This window comes from Phalacrocorax aristotelis, chromosome 6 (assembly GCF_949628215.1).
Source record: "Phalacrocorax aristotelis chromosome 6, bGulAri2.1, whole genome shotgun sequence".
Taxonomy (NCBI): Eukaryota; Metazoa; Chordata; class Aves; order Suliformes; family Phalacrocoracidae; genus Phalacrocorax; species Phalacrocorax aristotelis.
The window spans coordinates 5,045,239-5,062,728 of NC_134281.1; the positions used below are offsets into that span (position 1 = coordinate 5,045,239).

The following is a 17,490-nucleotide window of genomic DNA, read 5'->3' on the forward strand; positions in this document are numbered from 1 at the left end:
ATGGCAAGTTGAACACGAGCCAGCAGCGTGCCCTGGCAGCCACGAGGGCCAGCCGTGCCCTGGGGGGCACCGAGCCCTGCCCTGCAGCCGGGCGAGGGAGGGGATCGTCCCGCTCTGCCCCGCGCTGGGGCGGCCTCACCCCGAGTGCTGTGGGCAGGGTTGGGCGCCACAGGACACTGAGGGTATAAAGCTACTGGAGAGTGTCCAGAGGAGGCCACGGAGTTGCCGAAGGGTTTAGAGGGGAAACTGTACGAGGAGCGGCTGGAGTCCCTGGGTTTGTTCAGCTGGAGCAGAGGAGGCTGAGGGCAGCCCTCATGGTGCTCTGCAGCTCCCTCCCAAGGGGAGGAGGAGGGGCAGGAGCTGGTCTTTTCTCTCTGGTGACCAAGGACAGGACCCGAGGGAATGGCAGGGAGATGGGCCAGGGGAGGGTTAGGTTGGATATTAAGAAAAGGTCCTTCCCCCAGAGGGTAGTGGAGCCCTGGAACAGGCTCCCCAGGGAGGCATCACGGCACCAGCCTGGCGATAGTCAAGAAGCACTTGGACAAGGCCCTCCGAGACACAGTGTGAATTTGGGGTTGTCCTGTGCAGGGACAGGAGTGGGGCTCAATGGTCCTTGTGGGTCCCTTCCAGCTCAGGACATTCTATGATTCTATGCTGTGGTGCAACAAGGAGCCTCTGACAGCCGAGGAGGCCGTGCCGCCGTCCTGCCGAGCGGCCGAGTCTCTCTGTATGTCGCCAGGCACCGCACGTGTCCATTCACAGGCACAGCCTGTGGCCCAGCACCTCCAGAGCCCCAGATTCCTTCTTGAGCGTTGCCCCCCCTTTCCAGGGGACAGCTCCACGTTCCCCGCTCTCAGGTTTCTCATTACGGGAACCGGCTCGCACACACCTTCTCTCACCCCGCTCGCCTCCCCAGGGAATCCGCGTCCCGCCGCTTGCAGGTTGACGTGCGTGCGCTGGGTGACCCCAACGGCAGCACGAGGCATGCGGCGCTGGCTTCCCTGTCTCAGTGCTTGTTACCGGAGCGCGTCTATCAGTGCTGCTGACTGAGAAGGCTCTGCTCCCTTGTCAGCCTTTTTTCACACTTGTTATTTTGTTTCCCACAAGATTATAAAATGGCTTTGAGAAAGGCTGTTTGCCAGTCTGCAGCCTGTTTTGAGTCTTTTTATCAGGTGTTTCAAAGAAAACTGTGTTGTTCAGCTGCACAAAAGTGGATGGTCAAGAAAGAAATGCTCAAGGAAACCCCTCTGCCCCATCCTGCTTTTGAGCCCTCCTTCCGCAGTCCTCTTTTGTGACCTATGTTCAGAGGGGTGCGAACGTTAAAAAATGGACCGAGAAGACTTTTCGGGCACCTCTGGAGCAGCCACAGAGCCCATGGCAGAAGCAGCTGCTGATAGCCGGGTGGCTTTCCCAGTTCTTTTGAGCACTTCTATCACCAGCGCATTGCAACGGCCGGTTTCACAAGCATTTGTAGATCTCCTGCAAGACAGTCCCAGGGCACCTGCCTGCCCGATTATTGCAAGAGGCTGTAGTGACAGTGAGAGGTGAACGGTGCTAAAGCTGTCTGAGAATATGAGTGTCATGATGAGGGCTGGGAGCAGATTCGGCAGCAGGAGCAGAACAGCTGCAGTTTGGAGCTGTTGCCCACCACAGTTCACATGAAACCCACAAGGACGAGCTGTTGCACAAATACCAACACATCCTTCCCTCGCTGAAGGCTCTAATGCACAGTGTAAGACCAGTTTGAATCCTGCAGGTATCTGCTCTGGGTCCAGCTCCGTTCCAGACTGTTACTAACAAGACAGCACTGTAACATAAAGCGCCTCTGAGAGTACAGGCAGAGCACAGTGAAGGGAGAAGCGCTTTTAAAGACTTTACGGAACAAGATGAGAATTCAAAGAAATCTAAAAAAAGAGAAAATTGGAAAAGGTACAAAAGATTGCAAGGCATAGCTAGAGGGAGGCAAGAGCAGAACAGTACACTTCAGGCAACTCAAATATACGCCACAGGACATCATGGCTCAGAAACCACTTGGGCAGAAAATGAGTTGGAGATTATGGTGGAGCACAAATTGAATAGTCAAATATCACTTTGAGACACACATGCAACAGAGGGGAGGCGTGACTCTGTACGGCCTCCCAGGCCATGGCTGGCGTACTGTGTCCTGATTTGGATGCTGCAGTTTGAGGATGAGGGGGACAAATGGGAGAAGAGCCATGGCTCAGAACAGCACATGCTGTCAGGGGAGGTTGGGGGAATGGGGTGGGTTTAGTCTTGCAGGCACAAAACCGGGGTGGCAGGATAAACTCACAGGGTTTCCGATGCACCGGAGCATCGCTAGCAGGAAGTTGGTCACCAGGCGTGTTCTTGATAGGGGGGAAGGGGAGAAGGACAAGATGAGGAATGTCAGCCCCACTGGACCCCAGCCCGGCACTGCACCGGGGCCATGAAACACTGAAGAGTTTCCTGTTGTATCACAGTGGCAGAAGACACATATATGAAATAGCACTAGCCTGAGCGACAGTTAAATTTGCCATGTTCATGGCGCTCAAAATTTCTCCTGTCTTTTTACCTGCGGTGAAGCAGTCCAGCAATAATAAATTGGACCACAGAAAAAAATATGCAGGGAAAAGGCCAGTCTGCAGTAGTTTCTGTCACCGCTTACTCACGGTAAGAATTTCCAAAGGCCAGGAGCGGTTCAAGAACTTTGTCTACAGTTTATTGCAATAAACATGGATGGGGAAAAGCAGCTTTCCCAAGCGAACATGAGGACAGAGGATCAACTTACAAGTGACATAACGCAACAGTTTACAGTGAACCTTGCAGACAAGTTGGTAAACCACAGTCCAAAACTGGGGGAATGACTTCAAGTGTCTTGTTCACATGCATTAAAAGACGGTTCAGAACCAAAACGTGATTGCCATTTCTAGCCATAGAAACCAGAACACTCCTCTTTCAGCTAGAAAACACAGGATTATTTTTTAACCCAAAAACATAAGTCTGCAGGAGATTAGTTGTTGGCATGAATATTTTTTGACAGGCTGTAGGAATCTTGGAAATAAGGTGCCCTGTGTCCCAGAACCTGCTCGCAAATACAGAAATGAAGACAGAATATGCCGTAAACTTGTTCTATCACTCTGTGGGAGAGGCCCAGCAGCAGAATGATTCACTGTGCAGAAGAGAGCACACTAATGCATAGGTACAGGGTATATAGCCTATACATGCAAGTTTCGGAGCTGACCCCTTCCAGTTAAGCCATGCAGATACTAGAAGTACATTTTATCCGTAAAGAATTTGCTGGCACGAACGTCCTTGAGGAAAATGAGGACGACGAGTTCTGATTAACAAAAGTTTACTAGTTACGTGACAAAACGTGGGTCTCGTTGGAAATGGCAGGATGTAACTAGGATGCCTTCGGTAATCCGTACCTCTTCCGTACTTGTCTAACCGAAAACCATTGACCTCAGACACATTGAGATGCAAATAACCTCTAAAATCTTCCTAGAAATGCACTATATGAATAAAAAATGCCAAAGGATTGCAGAAGGGTGTTTTGTACAGTTGTAGTCAATAGGAGGCATTCATTGTAGGAAAAATATATCTGATTTTTTTTTTTTAATTAATCACTGGGTTGCCACTTAGCTATTGCAACCGAGAACTCGCGTAACTAAGGTTCTACCAGGCTTCAGCTCTGTTCCTGCCCCCTCCCCAAACAATGAACAAAGAAACTAAAAATAAAAGCTTGATTCTTTTGTACCAGACCCAGGACAATCTTCTTGGAGTCATGATGCAGCTTTCCAGTAAACTGCTCAAGTGAAAAACAATCATACGTACGAAATTTCTCACAGACTGGAGCAGCAGCAGAAATACTTTTCAGCCCGTTTCCTGCATCCCCCAGGCTAGGCATAAACTGAAATGCAATTCCAATTTACTTTTCCGGCTAGGAGTATTTCCTGCTGAAATGTTTGGGGTTTTTTTTTTAAAAAAAAAAGCAATAGAGACTGAGCTCTGCAGAAACCCTCAGAACACAATCTTTGTATTAAAAAGAGTATACTTTGTTTAAGCCAGCGCTAGGTCGAAGAGGATTTGAAAAAAGAAACCCACATGTCCTGGAACCAGTCAGCAGTACAGAAAGCAGTCACAATCCTTGCCCCCAAGCTTCGTGCCGCCTCAGAGCCGCGGGCAAGGACACAAACCCCGAGGTCGCTGTACAGGGCTACGGCTTTTGCTGTTGCGAGCTTCATCTGTGAGCCACGGGGATGCAGGGCTTCCCTCCCTGCTGTCACGCCCTTGCGCAGGGGAGCCTGGCCAACGCTCCCGCCAGAGCACCCAGCGGAAGCTGCTGCATGTAAGTTAACCCCTAATTCCAGCAACTTCTGCTCCACTTACTGAATTTTTTAATACTTTAACTTCTTTACTCATCTTTATATCCCCAAGTACAGGCTGCATTAGAAAGCTCTCTCTATTGCAAGCATTAATATAGTCCCTGAGGTTTAAAAATCAAGGCTGACAAGAGCATCTCAGATGCTTTAAGGAAATCAACTTTTCCCGAGATGGTAATTTTTTGAAATACCAAGAGCAGAATTGAAGGCTGACCTTTCCCTTGTATTCTGAAAAGTAAACTCCTTTTTCTATTTATATTCTGGTCCCATAGAATAGGGAAAAATACACCCATGAGCACCATAAAGCACCTGTTGCCTGGTTTTCCGGGGTTTAACCACACGCTTCCTTCACAAACACAAGCAGAACGACCGATTCTGGCTGAACGGCTGCATACAGATGCGTGCTCTGGGGCGTGTCTATGGAACAAAAAGCATCCAGGATTTAGAAATACACAAGCTATAAAAATAGTTTCAATGCTACACCTCCACGCACACCGAGAAGCGGCTGCCTGCACACCTGGAGGTGTGTCACGCCTCTGCCAAAATACAGCTGCTTAGAAACGCAGTAGGTTTGGGGATTTTAAATCCACATTTAAAAAAAAAAAAAGTGGGGGCAAAATAATCTTCTCTGATTTAGTAAATGCAATCTTTAAATGTAGGCACATGTTCAGTATGAAGATGGTTCCTGTGATGTTAAAGCATGATTTCAATTTTTATTAGCCATTTAAAAACCTGCAGCTATATAAACAGATCTGTACCTCAAAGTTCTTCTGCAAGTCTTTGTGCAAAACAGTGGCACTGGTGCTGCTAAAACAAACATATCGAAAGGTCACAGGTGCTTAAAGAACAAGTTTATTGACAAGATCTTCACAAATAAACAGTCTAAAGAAAATTTCAGAAATCTCTAAACTTAGAAATTGTAAAACTTTGTTCTCATTGGCAAAATATTAAAAAAAAAAACCACAAAGAGAAGTATAAGATGTCACTAAGCTTTTAACCTTTCCTAATTTCAACATTTTGGTTCAGTCATTTCATTTTATGTTATACATCCAACCCTTAAGCACAATGAAAAAGAGTCAAAGTACAATTTTCCTTCTGCAAGGGGATCTCAATCAATAGGAATTTTTTTTTTTTGGCAAGCATCTCCCTGAATCCTGTCTGCTTAGAATGGGATAGGTAATGTCAGCAAGGAATAACTTTATCAATATTCCAACAGAGCCAAATTATTCCGGTATTAAGCAAAACCTAGATTTCCCCAAAATGATACAAAGCATACCATGTAGTACAAGAAACTATCAGCATGCATTTTAGAGGTCATTTTTGTACTTCAGGTATATGAACTTAAAACCAAAGAGGGACAATTCTGATAAAAATGTACTCAGATATTTCATAACATTAATATTTATTGCTTTATATGAATACTGTATTGAAAGCCCAAGCATTCAGTTTACACACAGAAATTATACAATTATATACCGTTTCACAATGGCAGTGAGCACTCATTACAATCTACAAAAGTCTACTTTACAGAAATTTAAAAATTCTAAATATCAAAAAGGTACAGTTGAAGAAACAGGTATAAACTTGGCAGCCAGTAATCGTGACTGGGAGGTTGCAGCTTGCATGTCTTTAAATATGGGAACTGGAAAATATCGAGAGTTTAAAGCAGTAGTTTGTGCTTTGAGCTGGTCTGGAAAAAAACGTAACACTGGCTGTCAAAGTAGCATGTTCAAAAATATTTAGTTCGCTTCCAAAATGTTCTACAAATCATGGTGATTTCTATGCACCCCTAAACCTTTTAGTTGTTTAGCTCAGGTACATAACTACAGACATGAATTAATAAATTCTTCCAGGACAGTGGTGTGATCATTCCGATGCCACCTGCATACCTTTGAATAATTTTGAGACTCCTCTACAATATTCACAATGCTCCAAGACGCACTCAGAAAGGCAAGTACCTGTTCATTTCTTCCAAGATATTTTCTTACCATATCTTCAAACGTTTCTTCTACAAAAGTTTAAGCTATGTTTTGATTACAGCGTTCTCAACATAAAGCACATTTTCTCATAAATAAATGAAATCCTTTCACTCAGGCACCTCAGAAGTATACAAAAGTGGTGTAATCTGAACAGTTCTCTTGGAATGTGTTTACTCTGGTGTTTGCAACAATGTTCATATTTCCAGGGTTTCATATGGGCCAGATTTCATTTGTTTTGTTTTCCAGAGGCAAAACAAAGTGCCTTGAGAGGTGAACTCAGTCTCTTCCTATAGAAAAAGTATTTGCTGTATTTACCTTTTATAGAAACAGGAAAATATACCATTTCCCCCTTAGAACAGTGAGGGTACACATACGTGTGCATGCGTGCATATATGTGTGTGACATGTAACACATTTTAAAACACACAACGTAAGGTTTCATAGTGTGTATTCAAATAAAAATCTGGGAACCAGCATGAAACCCCATATTTCACATGTCAAATGTTGAAACTGTAACCAAAATATGAAGTAACTGCTATAGCTGTCAGAAAAAGACAAGACAAAAAGCTTTCTTGCTTACATACAACTAGGTGTGGTAATCTCCAAAAAAGTTGTCAAAATTATAATTACCTTCCAGTTTAAAAACTTTTATTCTAAATAAAAAAAACTATACACAAACCACTGATTGACCAAACGAAAGTTCAGCGGTAAGCAGGACCTGAAGGAGCTGGTATTCACAGTTCTTATCATGTACAACTCTTTCAAGGTTCAATCCATGAAGAAGTTTATTTTACAACCTGCTTCTTTTTGTAAAACTAAAGGTCCACTTTATTACATAAAATTATTTATACAGTGTAAAACCGGAGCCTTATGGAAAATACTGCATCTACGTGTATTTAAATTAGTCTTGCTCCATAGGTTCATCTGCAACTTCTGTGGCTTCATCGCTGTTTTCCATAGGGGTCTCTGATGAAATTTCAGGAGTTTCACTAGCATAGGACCCCAGCTCTTCTGTTTCACTGCAGTCAGCTCCACTACTGCCAGATCCACTAATTTCACTGTCATCTGAGTGTAAATCCTTCTGTGCTTGAGACTGATCAGACTCCTCCATTTGATTGCTCTCCTCAGAGGTCTCTTCATTCACAGTTGAGGAATCAGTGTCTTTGTCTTGATCTTTTCTGTCTGGACCAACATTTCTGGGAGACATGAAGGACTCTAGAAACGGTGAGAGTACAGTATTACTAAGGCATTTTTAAACATACCTTAATCCTGCTACTTCCCATTCCCAGCTCTGCTTCTACAACACACCCAAGGACAGGAAAAACTGAGTGTCCTCGATTTTATTAGAAGACGTAGAGTCTTAGGCCAACTTCATCAGGATAGCCAAACTATTCTAATATACCATAAAATAAAGTCTAATTGTTTTTTACTAAACAGGTAGCTTCATTTCATTAAGCTTCAGTGGACAAAGACACAGTCTAACATGTAACTTTTTCTTGCTTCCCCACATTCCTTCATTTGTCTGCAGAAGCAGTGTTTTGGAAATGTTGAGAATGTTACCGTTTCAAGTGTACGTCCATCACGGTCTAGAGGAATGTTTTACAAATAAATGAGCCACAAAAAATAAATATTAAAAGGAAACTTTTGAGAATATGTAAAAATAGATCAGTCCCTTAACTGCATTCCCTTAACTTTTTTTAATTAGGCACAGGGCCTGCCTCGGAGTGAGGTAATTTTCACTGTTCTAATAGGATCTGGAGAGATTGTTGCTCAGCCTTCTCACTGGAACAACTTTATATCCGTATTTCACTAATTTGTTAATAATAAAGACAGTCAAACTGAGATATGGCCCATCCCCCTTCTGGCGAACAGATGAGAACGTGTGATGATACCCTCAAGTAGGGACTCTTCAATTCTTGGTTCATCATTTCCACCCTCACATAATTTACTGCCTCAGAAGATTTTAAGTATCATTTTATAAATTTTTAAATAGAGATGTAGGACAAAGGAAAAAAAGAAATAACAGAACTGCTAAGTTATGCAAAACTGAAATATGAACAAGCAGTTCATCTTTAGGCACAACTGGAGAGATCTGGCAATCCCAACAGCACTGGCCTCTGGCAATGCAAATCCCGACTCCTTGGAAAACGCACAGAGCAAAGACAATGAAATCTGAAATACCTTCCTCCTCTTCCTCTGTACAGTGCTGTCTGGCACAAGTAGCATCTTTTTCTTTATCCTGAGATGTAGAGGATGTTTCTGTCTCTTCCCCCACGCCTAAAGAAGCTTCACTGGAGGCAGTTTGGTTAGGTGCATCTCTGGCTTCCCCTTCCTTGTCAAATTTAAGTCTTTTTACCTCGTGTCCTTCTGCTTCTGCAGGATCATCTTCAGAGTGCTTGTTTTTTACTGGGCTGCTCTGAGCACCTTCTGAATCAGATGCTGGTGAGTCACTATAAACAACAAAAGCAGCTGTAGCTTTTATTGAAGAAAAACATTCTGTATCTTGTCACACTTTTTTTTTTAAAGTAGCAGCTACGTCAGGTTAAACACTCCACAAGAGAACAGTAGAACTCACTGCACTTATTACACAACAAAACCTCAGAGCCATCACTCCTCCTTCACCCGGCTGTCAATGAAAATGCAGAGTGGTCAGGCTACTCTGGTGGGTCCAAATTACTGACAGCTCCTACCATCAGGATCAGGGGCAAACGTTTACAAGATAGCATATCTGGTTTTAGTTTAACACCCTGACACAAATATGGTGACTAGATTTCTGAACTCTACTATTCACTCTGATTTTACTAGACATCCCATACACTTAAGAGATGTGTTACTGCAACTGTGGAATCTTGAGCTAATAGTTATCTAGGCAGCCCAAACAGTAGTAAGTACACATCAAATCCTGCTGCAGATATTCATGCGTTAAGACTTAACCATGCATACCTTAGATGGCCATTCTCTTAAAATATTTTTTTAAACGTAAGTAAAAAAAACCTGGAGAATAATAAAAACTCGAAATACATTACTCCTCACAAACCTGTGTTTTTTATCTTCTGTTTGCTGCAAGCTCGATTCTTTATGCTCCGTGCTGTCTGGCAAACCGTTTGTTGTCATAGGAGTCGACAAAGAAACCTTCGGTCGATTTACTGGTCTAGGAGTTCCAGGACCGTTTACATTAGATCTTTTAAAATAATAATAAAAAATAACCTTCTTTACTATTTACTTTTAGTAATTTGTTCCTAACAGGCAGGAAGCAGCTACAACCTTGTTTTAAAAGATCACCAAAACAAAACAAAAAATTTCAGCTACTTCGCTATTTTATATTGAATAAAAAATTCCTGGCCTACACCATGCAAACTATGACAAAAACTTCAACAAAAAAAAATTATAAGCAATGAGATTACAACAAGATCGAAAAAGAGAGTATGCAGTGTCTATGTTCATGCCTTCTCTACCCTCCTTCCCCCAGTATTCCATGTCACATCTAATTTTTGAAGCTACCTATTTGGGATCAGAACAGGTAATGAATGACAAGGGATCTGAACCAGCTATTTCCAGAACCAGCTTGCTTTTATCCATAAGAAGTTAACTCCCAAAAACTAGACTTACCTGTCAGAGTACCCTGGTGAATTTCCTGGGAACATAACACCATTCATCCGATTTAAACTATTGGAATTATTTTTCCTAACAAAAAAAAAAGAGAATGTTACAAATAAAGGAACTTCAAATTACATTAAGCTTGTTTGCATGGAATTCCACCCACACACAATTTAAATAGTCCCCCCTTTCAGTTATCAAAGGGTTCTCTACTTACACATTGTACTAGGGAAACAGGCTAGGGTATAAATTTTAAGTGCAACCGTTACCGAGGGGCACCCATTTTTTCCACCGCCAGCATAAAACAGCTTCGTGTTTGGGGATAATACTGAACTATACCACATACCCACTTCCAAAGCTGTTTGCTCATTTCTGAATTACTACATAACACCCTTGCAGACGCTACCACTACTGCTGACCTAACTACCCGTAATGAAGACTGAACTCTGCGTGTCTGTCTTTTGCATACAGCTCCTGCCAGCAAGAGAAATACATTAAGATACATGTACACAGGCTCCCCCCTACTAATACAAGCTTAAAGTTTCACAAAAAAGATTATACTTACTCTGAAGATGGATATACACAGCTAACAACCATGACATTCTGCAATACACAAACAACATATTACAAGTTCAGAAACAGAAGCCTCAGCTCTTGACAACACCCCAAAACTTAAGGAGTTACAGGATTTTGGTCATATCTGTTAAGTATCTCTACAGAAAATTGGGTTGAAAGCTATCAACAGATGGCAGATACATAAAAAGTATCTCTGCTCCCTCTTTACAATGTCAGGCCACAATTACACTAGAAGTCAGTGTTTTCATAAGTGGGTTACTGTCATAATGAAGCCAGCACATTAAGCCTCAGGCCCAAGTGTTTGTAATTTCTAACTGAAGTATCTCTGGAAAGCACAGTATTCCGAAAGGCTGAAAAACTTTTGAATTGCTGGAGAAATGCTCTATTCGTACACGAGTCCTGCATTCAAAAGTGTGAGAGCACTACTAGCTATTTTTGGCACAGCCATAATTCAAACGTTAAAATTATTTTGGGCCTGCATAAACAAATGGCAGAAATAGTGATTAATTCAGTGTATCTTGCTTAGCCACCTCCCCCTCTTGAATAGCACTGCAAACTAAATCAATTTTAACATCTAGAAACCTAGCTTAAAAATTAGGTAAGTTTCTCTTTTCAAATCAATACTTAGCCCAATTAGACAGAGGGGCTTTTATAACAGGGCCAGCTAAATTAACCCAGATGAATTTAATAGGAGTTCTCCATAAAACCTGAGGTGTAGTGTCACAGATCTCGCTATTGGCTAAGAAACTGCTTTGTGAAATCCCTGTCTCATGATTTATTCCTGACCACCATCTCCTTCCCATCTTATCTTGCAAGAATACACCTGATTGCATCCACTATAGCAGTGAAAACCAATCCCTTCACAGGGTAACCTTTCCTCGACCGAACAGTCCACGTAGGAACCTCAAGCCAATTCTGCCATCAAGAAAATCCCCTGTGGAACCACATCCTGAAAGCCCGTTACCTACTTTTGAAAGATCCCACATTCTGACACAAGCTATAAAATACCGTTAAATGACATCTGCGTGCTTTTACGAAGCCACAGTCCTCTACACTAAAGGATTTAAATACCAAAACAAAAGACACTGGGGGGAAGGAGCCTCCCTTCTCCTTCACCCACTGGATCTAATCTGAACACAAATGTGGAAGGAAACACCTGATAAAAAATGCAAATTATTTCAACGGATTATTTCTAGCTACATCCTCCACACACTGTGGTTTGAATACTGCACAGTGATTAGGAAACAACAGTTACAGCGCTGAGATTTATTTTGTCTTAAATGATTTTAAAAAACTTTTTTGATGTTAAAAGGTACAAAAGACCCTCATACACTTAGAGTAGCTATTAGCTATACTATGGCTATGAGCCATAATGTAACCAACAGACCTTTGGGAGTAATTCAGAAGTTATTTAAGCAGTAGCTGTGACTGTTTAGCTGTGTTTGCTCTCAGAAAAATACATACCTTTTCCACACCTCTTAGAAATTTGTCTGTTCCTGTGTAATTCCTCCTAGGATCTGTCAGCAACTCACAGAGTCGCTGAATAGTGAAGGGGATGCTGCAATGAAATAGATTTATAACAATTTATTTTAATGAGTATGACTGTTAGGAAGCAACAACATTATTGGTTTCTTCCCCTTACTGAGAAGATAAAAAGAAAACAGTACCAAAATTTGTTGTCATTAGCAATTCGGGCAGCAACTAAAGGACTTATTTTTCTCTATCTCACACACAGAGGTAAAGCAGCATTGTCTTTTGTGCTCACCACCACAAAACTCTTAAGCAGAATCCTAAATACATCATCCCACAACTCAATTCATTAAACAATGAAAAGGAAATCAGATCATCAACAGTTAAACTGTTTAAGACCGTATTTATTAGTCAAATATATAAAACAGAAATGGTAAACGATTCAATACAAATTTGAGTCATACACACTAGAGCTAAAAAATTCTCAACTTGTAGTTTATTTCATGTTTTACAAAATACATTTACAGAAAAAGCATTGAATGTTGGAATTAGAACCATTATACTTCAGCTGTTACAAATCGTTTGACCACAACTGGACAGTATACTTATCTATCAAGGAACAGCTCAGTGAAAATAATTAAACCCAGCTTAAGGTATCCATAAGCATCACATTCACACATTAAATGAGACACTGACCTCTCAGAGAAGCAATACTTTAGATACATTCACTAGTTACCTGAGGTGTCATACATGTTCATTGCAAATTCAGTGTCATATTTTAACAAATTTCTGTGACTTTTGACATAACAGTAAAATACTTCAAAAGTTATTTCAATAAAATAAGAAAGAATCATGCACTTTTACAGTTAACTATTTGGAGTTGAACCCATAAACATTTCAAAAATTAAGCTAAGAAGGATTTTTGACACAATACAATACTTAAGAACCATTTCTTGATTGGGAATACGACCAATACACCAAATCCAGACCAGTATCAATACAGACTTACATACGCGCGTGTGTGTATATACCCCTATACTGTAAGTTTCGTAAAAATTCAACTTCTGTTATTTTCTGGGGAACTCACCACACAGTATCTTAAGCCCATTTCATTAGCCAGCACAGTATGCATCTCGAGCTTAGATCATTAGCTAAAAAGCCACATCTTAGGGATGCGCAGCTCTACCAGTAATTCAGTGCAAACAGGTCAGCAGAGCTATGATTAATCATACTATGTGACACTTCACTTTAACTAAAAGCCAGCAGTAATCAGAGAGTGAGTGATCAAGTATCAACAATTTAATTATGTTTTTCAGAACTGCCTGTATATTATGTTACTGAGGAAGTCATAATCCTCAAGTGGAAAACATCAAGAAGGTAGGCTACAATGCAGCCACTATCCTCAGCCCTAGTTCCAACACAGCTACCTGAACAGCACAGGAGGTGAATCACATTTACGCCACCAGTTAACACCTTCCCCTGCTATTCACCTGGAATCACACCGTACCAACTTATATTTATGTGACTGCTGAGAACAGAAAGATGAAGTTAATCTCCGTCTATTGGCTGTGGAGAGTTAGAATACAGGTGATGAAGCATTAAATACATTAAACACTTCCAAGAAGTAATGCTATAAGATGACAGTATTTCTAAAACATTTGTTTTAACATGTTATTGCTAAAAAGCAAGTAAAAAAGGAGAAAGCAAGTGTTTTGGCATATGGAATTCCCAACTCTAACTCAGTCACAAAGAATTTACTTTATCTGTTAACTCTTCCACATAGATACAATTGGACATGTTGTTTCTCATGGATGTCCATTTTGGTTTTGGGTTGGAAAGTCTATAATTCAAGAGACTCCATAATTTATTAATAGACTAGACTGTCCGTTCAAAATCAACTTATTTCATAGAAACAAAAATACGCAGAATTTTAAATTACTTTTCAACAGCCACAGCTGTAAGTCATCTTGGAGAATCACTGCCTGGCTAATTGTATTTAGCTGTACCTAACTGGGCACCTGAAGTACTAAGATGTGAAGTATTTTGTGAACATCAGTACAGTTCTGGCTACTTGGGAAATAATTAGACTCAAGAAAGCGTGCGGCCTGCAATTAACTCCAGAAGTAAAAGTTGCCTTGCTATTTTACTCTCAGCTATAAAAGGTTTAAACAAAAGCCAAATCCAGTTAATTTCCCTCCAAAATTTTCCACAGTAAACTGAACTTCATCTTCTGAGCAGCAGATGGCACCAAGCGTCACACTATCACCTCCTTGGCATGAAATTTGTTCAACATTTGTAAGTGGCTTTAGTTGGCAAAATCCGAAGTTAACTGCCTCATGAATTCTTTTTGGTAAAACTACTATTTTTAAAATAGTTTAACAGTGTGATTTAAAAATAGAAGTAATTTAAATTGGCGTAAATCTATACATGAATGCCCATGGAAGTAAGTTTGTGAGCAGTATAAGAATTTATCTTAAATTCTCAGAAATTTAATTGCCTCAGTACATGAGTTGCCTGAATAGTCCTAATATGCCTGCTTAAGGTAACCACTTAAAATTCTATACTGACACACTCAAAAATGCACTTCTAGCACTATAGTTCAGAATGAATTACAAACCAAAAATTCACTGTATCGACAGGATTCAAGAAGGATCTGGGTAAATTAGTTATAACAGCTATATTAAATTGTAGCAAAAAAAATACACATAAATGAAAATTTGGATTATGTCTATTTTATTCATCCCGGGAAGACTCCTCTGCTGTGAGGAGATCCCCAGCAACTTACCTTGGAGCTTTCTGCTTCGCTAGCAAAGGGTAAAGAAAATGGCAAGTCTATTAAGAAGTTCCTATTCCAGAGCAATTCTAAAGTATAGCACGAGAATCTGGCTCTGCAAGCATATTGCACAATGTCAAGCAAGATACAGTAAGGTTAAACCAGTCAGTTTGTGCTTTCTTTAAAAGACATTTTATCTAGGAAGACCCCAAAACAGGGGTCATTCTTAATTCATTACTACTTTGACTTTAAAAAAAAAAAGTTTTAAAAACCCAGCTAGTTTAATAAGCTCTTTCCCTCACTCTTTTAAACAAACACCAATAAAAACATCCTAACAGAAGTCACGTCAAGTCACTTCCTTCTCCACATCCTAATAAAAGTCACGTCAAGTCGCTTCCTTCTCCACTACAGTACCCTGAAATGACATCCACAACTCCAAACAAGAAGCCTAAATATATCCAATCGCACAAGCAAAACCTGCTGCTGTCACTTTTTGGACACATCTCCACATGATTCAGCTTTCACAATCATACCCTCACTGTAGGATTTACTAAATGAACTATTCTACAATCCGAGATTCTGAAACAGCCTAATGTATTATTTTCTTCAAGGTGACTAATGTATGCAGTTTGCTTCCTCAAAGACCGGGTGGTTCACTTTAAGTATGAGGAAGTCGAACACACTGAAGTGTTACAGCAGTAGATCAAAATAGCAAGGCCGCAGAGTAAACTCCAGAGTTGGTCACCCAGAGGTTTGTTTGGTAGGCTTCGGAACAACAGAAGATAACAGCAGCCCATTCATTAGCTGCCTCCATGTGAGAACATTACAAATTTTGTGGGCAGTGAAGCATTAACAAAAAGCTGGGGGAGGCAGGAAAGAGGCAGACTCAGGCATAAAGGATAGGTTTATTTTTAAATTTGTTCAGTGAAGTAGCCCAGTATAAATATTGGGTAGCTGAGAACAAGCTGGATTTCACATTCTTAGAAGTAACCTACACAAGAACCATTGGGGGGGTGGGGGGTAGGGGGGGTGAGGTAAGATCTGACTTGTAAGAGACAAACTGCAAATAAATTAAGTAGTGTGGAACAATGACAGTAAAAATTATTAACCTAGCATCAAAATATGATACTAAGGATGTGTTAGCAGCACCTCCAAATCTGAAATCTGAGGGTAACAGGGAGGTAAACTATACAGTACGCCCATTTACTGACAAGCTGAGAAAAATGCCGAAAGAGTCTCTCTCAGGCAAGCACTGAGACCCACAAGCAGGATGACTCAGCTTACACCAAGTACGTAATCCAGTTTAGAAACAAGAAAAACACTACATAAGCTATTTAAAGAGACACACACAAAAAAATCAGGAGCTTTATTATAAAGGAAACAAAACTTCCGTAATTACAAAACCAGCAAAGTGTATACACTTTAATCTAAGACACTGTCAGCACTAGATCAAATACCCCAAGTCTCTCCATTAGTAATTATCAATCTACAAATTTATACCTGGCACGATTTAACAATTCAAATCGAGGTACGCCTTGCCTCCTGGCTGTGCAATGTTTATTACAGCATTACTTCTCCAAAAGCTACTAAACTGCCACAAAGCAGTTCAGACCTGAACACCACCAGACTTCTTTCGATTAGGTATTTCAAAATAAATTGAAAGAAATCTGACTTCACTATCTATTTTACCTGTTAAATGCACATAATACCATGCTTCATTGAAGGGTATTACTTAAAAACTAACTACATATAGAAAAAACTGAAGTGACTTGACATGTCACAGGATGTCATAATTTTCATTCAAAGACAGAATAAAGTAGAAGTTCTGAAACTACTGTAATATATTTCCATATATATACACTGTATATATTTGATTCTGCTCATCTATTTGAGGAAGCAAAATGAACAGTCACAGATAGACAGTATGAAATACTAAGTTAAAAATTGGGAAAATATTTGTTATCCTAATTTTAGAAAACAAATAATACATACCCATTAAATCCAGTGACTATTTTCAGGATTCTTTCTTTCATCTCTTCGAAGGGAATATATTCCACATTTGGATTGGGGGGCCCTCTTGGTTCAGGAGCTGAGGTTCTGAAATCATCCATTACTTTCTCCAGTTTGAAAATAAAATAGCCTTTAAACTGAGACCACTGAACCCTGTAGAAAACACAAGAATTAAGACATATGCAAGTCAGCCCTAAAACCACAGAAACCCAGCGTAACTTTGTATTTGCAAAACAACATTCATGCTGGTACACCAGTCCTAAGATAAATGAGGCAAGCAGTGCAGTATTATTTTTATTCCTGAATTTAAAGCATGATAACTATTTAAATAATTACAGTAGGACAATATTACACAAGTCAATTGCCATTAACAACAGGGTAAGCCACTTCCTTAAAGAACCAATACCCACTTACAATTCAAACCTAAATATGAAATATGCACGCATTCTATACAATTTACCCATGAGCCTACACATGCCACCTGAAGTTTTCACTAAGCTCACAAGAGAAGGGGAGGAAACAAAAAAGAAAAAGAAAAAGTATTTCAAGTCTGGAAACCATACCGCAATTGTACACAGCATTATCTGCTTCTGTTACAGTGTCTTACTGAAAGGCCTTTTGTAACTAACTGCTCGGTATCCATGTACCTTAAAAGCATTTAATAGTGCCTCTTTTTCTCAGAAAGGCAAATATATTTTATAATC

General features: G+C 40.4%; 1 protein-coding gene across 1 annotated transcript in view; it reads right to left on the reverse strand.

Moving 5' to 3' along the window:
• Positions 1-5,216: 5,216 nt before the first annotated feature.
• Positions 5,217-17,490, reverse strand: part of PPP4R2 (protein phosphatase 4 regulatory subunit 2) — a 32,767-nt gene continuing 20,493 nt past the window's right edge. The window contains exons 3-9 of the mRNA XM_075095641.1: positions 16,769-16,939; positions 11,998-12,091; positions 10,523-10,560; positions 9,970-10,044; positions 9,398-9,541; positions 8,542-8,810; positions 5,217-7,575 (exon numbers count right to left, since the gene is read on the reverse strand). Coding sequence (XP_074951742.1) covers positions 7,262-7,575; positions 8,542-8,810; positions 9,398-9,541; positions 9,970-10,044; positions 10,523-10,560; positions 11,998-12,091; positions 16,769-16,939 — 1,105 coding nt within the window. The 3' untranslated portion in view covers positions 5,217-7,261. The remainder of the gene's footprint in view (positions 7,576-8,541; positions 8,811-9,397; positions 9,542-9,969; positions 10,045-10,522; positions 10,561-11,997; positions 12,092-16,768; positions 16,940-17,490) is intronic.